Source organism: Crocodylus porosus, unplaced genomic scaffold, assembly GCF_001723895.1.
Source record: "Crocodylus porosus isolate Cpor-Errol unplaced genomic scaffold, CroPor_comp1, whole genome shotgun sequence".
In the NCBI taxonomy this organism is placed as follows: Eukaryota; Metazoa; Chordata; order Crocodylia; family Crocodylidae; genus Crocodylus; species Crocodylus porosus.
Genome location: NW_017728928.1, coordinates 16,513,235 through 16,522,196, shown reverse-complemented (window position 1 = coordinate 16,522,196; position 8,962 = coordinate 16,513,235). Strand labels below are relative to the sequence as shown.

The 8,962-nt window shown below is 42.4% G+C and overlaps 1 protein-coding gene across 9 annotated transcripts in view; it reads left to right on the top strand.

Annotated features, from left to right (window-relative positions):
- B3GNTL1 (UDP-GlcNAc:betaGal beta-1,3-N-acetylglucosaminyltransferase-like 1) overlaps nt 1-8,962 on the top strand; it is a 316,252-nt gene that overhangs the window by 284,462 nt on the left and 22,828 nt on the right. For 7 of the 9 annotated variants that reach the window (XM_019542717.1, XM_019542716.1, XM_019542719.1 and 4 more), the window contains one exon: nt 7,624-7,692. The exons of the other annotated variants lie outside the window; for them this stretch is intronic. In XM_019542717.1, coding sequence (XP_019398262.1) covers nt 7,624-7,692 — 69 coding nt within the window. The remainder of the gene's footprint in view (nt 1-7,623; nt 7,693-8,962) is intronic. 9 annotated transcript variants of the gene reach the window in all.

Sequence of the window (8,962 nt, the reverse complement as noted above, 5' to 3'; positions counted from 1 at the left end):
CTGTGTTCAGCACTTGCAGTACAGACCATATGATTTAGGTCTTCCTCGCACTTGAAAATATTGTCAACATAAGTTTTTCAGGACGCATGTAGACAAAACGGGGGCCCTAAATTGAAGCAGTGGGTTTTAAAAAACACCGCTTCAATTTAGGGCTGATTTAAACCCCTGTGCTGTGCACACATCCCATTGACTTACCTGCCTCTCTGGTAGGGAGGGGAGGGCAAGCTACCTGTGAGCAGAGTGATCCCTGGGCTGTGGGGGGGTGGAGCTGGTGCTTCCCTCCATGGCAGTGGCAGGCCCCAGCCTCCCCAGGCAGCACCCGCCTGCAGACACCTGGCTTGGGTGGTCCCGGGGGGGGGCACCACAGCTGTGGAGGGAAGCACTGGGCACTCCTGCAGTTCAGGCAGTCAAGCAGGCTCAGCGGGGGCGGGGGGTGTGAAGATTGGGCTCATCGCTTTTCTTAGGTGAAGCTTTCCTGGTCTGCTGCCAGGCTGCCTGCAGGGCTTCCTACAGAGCTGCACAGAGCCCAGTGTTTTGCTCCGTGGCTGTAGGGGCAGCAAACTAAAACACCTCGAAGGAGTTTTAGCTTGCTGCACCCCAAGTCATTTAAGGTGCATTACACTGCCAAATTTCCTACAGCAGTGTGCAAACACTGCCATCATTAAAGTGGTGCAAAAGCATTTAGCCCACTTTAAAGTGTCGTGCACACATGCCTCTCATTTAGTCTACCCACAGCCTCGGTTTCCAGCATAGATTGATTTAAATCAACTTGATTTAAATCAGGAAGTCTAAGCCCAATTTAAATAATTGATTTTATCAACTTTTCCATTGTACTTTTTTGGTTTGGATTTTTAAAGAGAGGTGTTTTTTCATTGGTTGATATAATTAAAGCATGATGAATTGCAACTAAGTACAGTTTTTACAGTAGATCTGATACATATGTTTCCTTCGTACACAAACTCTCTGTGTGTGTGTGTGTGTGTGTGTGTGTGTGTGTGTGTGTGTGTGTGTGTGTAGCTTAGCATATTTGGCTTGTTAGAAATCCCACATTTTAGCATGCTATAAAACGGTGAAATACATCATTCTTATTTACTATATGATTAACTTTTTGCTCATATTTGTATCAAGCCTCATTAAGATGACAGCTTGAATTTAATTAAACACACAAAACAAGCACTTCAAATTTATTAAAACTTTAATGTTTTGAATACCGAAACTTTTTTGCAGTACAGAGATTCAGAATTGATTTGTGAAGCACATGTTTGGAATTAAAAGACTCAAATAGCTCCTGTGGTTCAACTGTAATGATAAACAGGTGGAATGAGATTGGCACTTTGATGCTGATTATGATCTTTGGATCCTGTCTAAGAATGGTCATGCTCATTAGCTTTGTGGTTCCAGTTGAGACAGACTGGAAGGTCTATCCAGCTGAGGTGGTGTCTACTTCTGTTTGACATTAACCTCATTTTCTTACATTATGCTACAATACTTTGAGTTATTTTCATCTGATGTGCAAAGATCGAATTGATCCAAGGTGCATAAAAATAATTTCTAAGCCTTAGAGCAAATTTGGATGTAGCAAATTCAGACAGAGAAGTAAAATGTACAAAAGTACTACATTAGAATGGGCTAAAATTTCCCTTCATCATTCGTGAAGTCTGAAAAAAGTGTCATTAAGACGATTTGTTATGTGTTTTGTAGTTTTGCACGGCCGTGCAGCTATGGGACTCTCCTACAATGAAACTTTCGAAAGAACGTGTGTGTGTGTGTGTGTGTGTCTGTGTGTAGGTTCAAGCTAACTGGAATTGTATTTTGCATTACAGTAATTAGGAAGGTGGAAAAGAAACATAGCAAAGCCATGGTATTTCACCGGAATGAGAGTTCTCTGCTCTCAGAGTTTATAAAAATGTTCTGCTGCATGCTGTAAATTATCAGCCCAGCTTTAAATCATATTTTTAAGACATATCAAGATGAAAGATAATTGTGATGCAACAAAATTCCCAGAAGACCCAGTCGAAAAATAATATTCTTAGGCTGCCCAAGTCTTTAGAGGCTTTTTCAGTAGAAATTCCAATAGACTGGTATTTGGAATAGATATAGTAAAAAGCCATTTTCTATGTTTAGGGCCCTACCAAATTCATGGTGGAAGTGGGCTGCGCCTCCTTTAATCTTGAAGGTGCTCCCACTCACCTCTCCACTGCTGATTGGTGAAGGGGCTGCGCTTGCAGCTCACTTCTGATCAGCGAGGAGGCGAAAACTTGGTTTTAAATATGGTGCCATTTTTGCCTCCCACTGGTGATTGGCTGAGGGGCCCTGGTGGCCCTAATGCTTGTTGCTGACTGGAGGGGAGGCAAAACCCATGCCATGTTTAAAACCATGGTTTTCACTTCCCTGCTGGTCAGGGGGGAGTGGTGGGGCTCTCTGCCAATCAGTGGGGGGGAGGGGCTTGTGGGGGATCATGCAAGATTAAAGGGGCTGTCATACGCTCCACTTCTGCCTTGAATTTGGTAGATCCATAGTAATAGCTCTAGGACTGGCATATAATTGTAGGATCTCTCTCTGGAGGTAAGTGATAAATGGTGTATCTTGGGGATATCTGGCCTTCATGGCTATATTCTGCCCACTAAACTGTCTTTACCAGAACTATTTCTTGACATTTCAAGATTTTGAACCTCTTCTAATATCTTAGTTTTACAAAAAAAACCCAGCCTGACAGAAATGCTGTTTTCTTTCCCAACAAGGGAAGGGCTCCCTCAAACGGAGATTCGTCTGAATAAGAATGGGGGCGTTTGATCCATATAGGCTTTCTGTTGTTATTGAGGGAAAAGGTTGTTGGTTTTTTTCACTACATTGGTTTACATCCAAAACAGCCCTGGCAACAAAGCACTGTTTCCTTTACTAATTGTACAAGAATTAGTTTCCTATACAGATTGTATATGACCCATATCTAGCTGCTAGAATGTTACTCTTGTTTGCAAAATTTTAGCTCCAAAAAGTAGCAGTCTGTTTTTTCCATTTGGACTTGTGCAGATTTAAGTAAAACATCCTACCAAAACAAACAACAAACTACCACGTGCACTTTTCCCTAAAACTGAAGTGTGATCTCATAAATCAGTTGCATAGCACCCTCAGAAGCCACTGCAATATTGTATATTATTGGTTCCTACTTGCTGTTGCTTTGGGTTTTAAAGTAACTGAAAGCAATAAATTAGCCTTACAGTAGCTCAGATATTTATTTATAAACTAGTTTATATCCCCATTTGCTGCAAAGAAGTTCAAGACTGTTTTTCTGTTCTTTTGTACTTGAGAGGTTTCGCCATAGGATTCAGCTCTTTTATATATGGATGGTCTCCATAAAAGGCACAACTGGGAGTCTTTTGAATGAAGGAAATATATAAGGGACCTTTGGTTAAGTCTAGCCCAAAGTAAATAGTTTGCGTATGCTTTGAGTTCTGCTTATTGCATAAACAACTGGGTGTAAGTTCTGTATCCAGTTTCCAGACACACATTTCTTTAATTAAAAAATAAATAGCAGTGGCGGAAAAATAATCAAGCAACTCTTTGACCACACACGGTATATAATCTTGGAAGAAGAATGACCTATTCAAGACTGATCCTTTTAACAATACTGTAGTTATCTGGTTTATGCTGCCTAAAAGCCATTGGAAATAAAAAGATACCTTAGGGTTAGGATCATAGAAAAGTAAGGCTAGAAGTCTTTATGACTATGAATTCACAAGATCATCTAGTCCGCCCCCTGCTCAGGGCAGAAGGACAAGCTCTTTGGCGTTCATCTTTGTGATGAGAAAACATTAACTGTGAATCAGTCCATCATCCAATGGGAACTTGTTTCAGGCATACCAATCATGTAAAGAAAAAATGAAACCATATATTGTATTTGTGTAACCTTTTTAAGCATACAGCTCCTATTGCCTTCACTGGACATTTCTTGTGCAGATGGTCCCAAGGACTGGGCACTTGCTATAAAGATGGTGTTCATAGTTTTAGGAGGCAGTGGCAGTAGTAGGAACAGGGGACAAAAGAGGATTCAAGGGCATGATTTGGGAACCTAGTAACGTAGGAAAGGTCTTGCTCAACAGCAATGTGTGCACCTTTTGAGGATGCATGAAAGCCAGACTTTGTTAAATGACAAAATCAGGCAAAACTGGGCATAAAAATGCTCTTCAGGGCTAAGGGTTGAGTTCTCATCTGTTAAAAATGAAGCCTAGATAGTTTTCTCTTTCCTCTTGTCTGATAGATGAACAGTTACTTCTTTGATCACAAGTTGGAAAAATAGTGAATGCATTTGTAATATTCTTTAATATTATTGAGAGAGTAGTTCATGTCCTGAGACGAGAATCCACATATTATTGCTCCCACTTCATGGCTCTTTTGCAGATACCTACCTCAGAAAAGTGTCTGAGAGGGAAAGTCTGTGATGCAGGTACCGTGCCTGATTGTAGCTCCCCACCCCCCATAATATGTACATTTGACACGCTAGTCACTCTACCACACAAAGAAGCTGGGAGACAGCAATCAGAGGTAAAGATATGTTAATTTATACCTATGTAAGGAGAGCAATAAAGCTGACAATTAGGTTTGTGTTCGGATAATTTGCTTGTGGTTATTGCATCGTAACATCCTATTCACCCACAACCTACCTCTCTGTACAAATTCTGTACCCCTGTGTCACTCTCACTGACTCCTCAATTACTTTTCTTGTGCATTTTGCATGTGTTCCAACTGGTTAACGCTTCCTTTGTACAGAGAGACGTATTCTGTGTGAACTCACAGCCCCTAGAAGCAGGACTGTGATGTGCCTCCCCACATGCAAATCAGAGCTGCATTAGTTTCCACTCTCATCTGATTTGCTCATTATCATCCTATCAGTCCTGTTTTCGAAGTATGAATATTTGCCTCCCATGGAGCATTGCAGATTTTTTCCTTCAAGAGCTCAGCCATATTTTTCCACTTTGATTTCCCCATGATTCATTACCTATGTTTCTAATACTTTGTCCCTTGATTATTTCTCACTTTTTCACCAGTGTTGACACATTGCTTTATAATGAAAGGGCTGAGGAGAGGATAACTACACATAGGGCTTGGAAAAAGACCCACTGGCTGATACCTGGCCTTCGTCCTCAGAGGCTGTATGTTAGACACACCTTTCGTTTGGTAACCGAAGGTCAGGCAAAGTTTGGCTGCATGTGTCAGGTGCCCAGACTGAATTTTGCCATTGACTTGGAAGGATCCTGGGTTGACATTCCTTATCAATTTTAGCCTTCAGAGCAAGAATGAAGTAAAGGTAAGGAATGGATTAAATCAGCCAGGAGACTGATTCAACTTCCCCTGAAGTCAATGGAAAGACTCCCATTGTCTTTACTGGGAGCAGAATCACTCCCCAGGTGAAGGAATATATTATCTGAATCAAAAGAGGAAAAACTGATGAGGTGATGACTGAAAGGAAAGGAACCTGGCCTTTTGCAGCATTATGTAACTTAAGAAATGGCAAAACAGCTGCTTGAATTTTCAAGTTTTCTTGATTTTAACTGTTGTTAATCAATTTTTAATGCAAAAATAAAGAGGGTAGGAAAAATGCCACCCAGCCCTCCATAAAATAATTGATTTCTACAAGACCTTAACTAAATAGTCACAACTAAATGCTCTGCTTTGGTCTCACAGGCCAGAGTGGGTAATGTGAACAGCAGCAGTGGAAACCAGAGAAAAACAAGAAAGTTTTAAAATCTCTGGAAAATGTTATTGGCACTGAATGCTTTAAAAAGGGACCACTGTACAACTGAGATTGCAGACATATTTGCGAAGAATGCAAATAAAGCATCTGAAATATTTGGCAAGTTTGTATCCATAAATAATATTTCAATACAGTAGTGAACATATTGCTGTGGTAGTTTACAGTGCTGCTTAAACACTGAACCTGCTGAATTTTTCACTTTATAAAGAATGTTTACAGGTAAGCACATAAGTAAAATATAGGTGCAAGCATATGGAAATGAGGTGCAGCATTATCAAACAGAGGTAAGAATAGAGGTACCAGGTAGTGGTACACTGGGGTCAAGAATTCAGTGCCATGTTGACAGGAGAGCTGTCAGGTACTAATGCAGCTCTGCTGTACCTAGGTATTTAATAGAATATGGTTAGAGCCACACCGAGCTTGTGCGGTGTATTTACACACTGGGAAGTCAAGTTATTTGCTGCACAGTTCTTCCATACAAAAATAATTATGCAGATGTTGCTCATCCAGCGTGTAAAAGGGAGGTTACGTTCTTCTAGGCAGGTCATAATGTCTTTTTAGCTAAAAGCTTTGTTATTTGCCTTTATTTCTTGCTCATTACAAATGAATGTAAGGCCACATTCATTTCCAGCTAGAATTGAGACCGTCCTAACTAAGTCATGATCCATACCATACTTTGTAGTACTGATCTCTTGAGTCACGCTGCTACTTTCTTTTAAAATCATAATATGATGGTATCTTTATTTACTTCTGCCTTTAATATTCTTGTGGCTCTACGTGTGTGCACGTGTGTGTGTGTGTGCGCACATACGTGCAGCCCCAGAAAATCTTCTTAACTCTTTCAGGCGAATTTTTCATAATTCCAGTGCCTGTCATGCATTTGTATGTCTGGGCAAAATGTTGGTCTCTATGGACAGTCCTAGAGAATCTGTGTAGTGAACCACTAACTTGCTTTTAATTAATTTTTAATAAAGTTATTTTTCAAGGAAGGGAATGGAAAGAGATCTTCATTCTCGGCTAGGCCTCTCATTCTTCTTGTTGAATGTCTTCCAGAAGATGTCAGTTGAGTTTTTTCTTTCACAGTCTGTACAGATATAGGGGGCTGTCTCGGAGAAGAAACTGGAGAGTGCTGGTTAGAATTTGATGATAACCCCACCAGAGGTTCTCAGACTTTTTCATAATAAGTTTTATTCCATAAAAAAAAATCTGTTTATCAAAAATAGTATGTATTTTTTGAGGAAAGCAATCAGTTACCTTGCAAATTTATGGTCCATTGAAGACCCAAATTTGTGCTGGGGAAAAAGCTTCAAAGGCAAATGTTTTGACCAGTTCTGCTTAGGCAGAGTACACATGTTGTGAATGTCTTCCCTCCCATCACCGATCTCAAAGACCACCTCCTTTGTCATTCATAGCTACATAACATCCCCATGGCAAACTGTATGGCCTGACTGAGGAAAATGCATCGTGAAAGGCATTAATGTGCTCTCTTTTAATATGATTAAGCAGCTCCAAGTGAAGGGGAGAACCAGAACTCTGACAATTCTGCACTCATTCATATGTGCTTATCTCTGTTTATACGAATAAGTTTTCACAGGATTAGGGTCCATGGGGCTTGTTGTTCTCAACAGTAGTTGCTGTGAGTGTGGCCCACCGTGATTCATAGCCCACAATTTAAACACATGGACCTGCGCTCATTTCAGCACAACTAGCAAGGAAGGAAAGGATCAGGTTCTTGTGGAAGGCTGTATAAAATGCAGGAAGAGGATCGATCAGAAAGCTTAGAGGAAATAGAAATAATAGGAAGCAAGACATCTGCTTGTATTACAGAGCTTTATTAAATCCTTTGTCTCCCCTTTTTCTGTTTTCACCAGGTAGCTGCATTTTGTGATGTTGACAGAAATAAAATAGTAAAAGGATTTTATACTTATGAAGAATCTGAGGTTAGTAACGAGTCCTCTTCTTTCCATAGCTGTGATTTGAAAGTGTCTTGTGAAATGTGATATTCATAGAATCATAGAAAAGTAGGGCTAGAAGGGACCTCTAGAGGTCATCTAGCCCAACCTCCTGTCTGAGGCAGGATCATTCCTATCCAAACCATCCCAAGCAAATCCATGTCTAAGCTACAGAGCTACAACCCGCCCCCCCGCAATCCATACCAATCTAACCATGGGCTGAAATTCCTTCCTGACCCCTGAAATTGAGCAATCAGTTGGACCCTGTGCAGAGAGGCAAGACCTTCTAGCTGAGAAACTGAGGGTTTTAGTCCCACCAGGAGCAGTGATACACCCCAGTCAGGATCCCCAGCCTTGGCTGTAGCCAGCACTCAATGCTTCTACGGAAAGTGGGGAAAAAAGTCCTGTATAACAATGGAGCGGGGGGAGGAGGGAAAAATTCTTTCCCAGCCCCATGCAGCAACCATTAAGGCCTAGAATCATAAGAAATACCCACAGTTAGGGCTCTGAGAAAATCACGGATTTCTTGTAGAAAATTCATGGCATGTACGTGGGTAAAGTATAATTTTCACAGAATTTTCATGGAACTACCATTGACCTTGGCAAACGGGTCCATGTAGTTCCATGAATAGTCCGTGAAAAATTATACTTTACCTGCACACATGTGGCAAGCAGGCACACAGCCACAGGCAGCACAAGGCTGGGGCTAGTGGGGCTTAGCCCCCTCAAATGCGGGGCAGCACAGAGGGCTGCAGGGCAACCTGGGTGGAGGCTCCAGGTGGCTGTACCAGGTGGGGAAGGGCACACACAGACAAATACGGAGCCTTCATGTTGCCAGGATTGCAGCCAGATGGTGTGCAGAGCACTGCCTACCACAGCAGGTAAGTCAGGGAAGGAAGGGGCAGGGGGGTACAGCTCAAGGCCCTCACAGGGAGGGAGGGGGCAGGGGTAGGGGCTGGCATGATTGGGGCCCCAGGGTGGGTCATGGAACAGTTGGAGCCCAGGCAGCTTGTCCAGGGGCATGGGGGGGGCTCCCACTGCTGTGAGCACCTTGTGCCCCCTGGATTTGTGCGTGGGGCAGAGGCAGCCTGCCCACTGCGATCTGGGCTCTGTGCCCCGCTGTACTGCCCTGGGAGCCAGCTCCAGGAGGTACATGGCATCGTGACAGCAGCCAGCTCCCAGGGCAGCAGCAACAGGGTGCAGCCCACCTCCACCCTGTGCATAGATCTCCCAAGGTGTGCGCAGCAGCAGCAGCGCC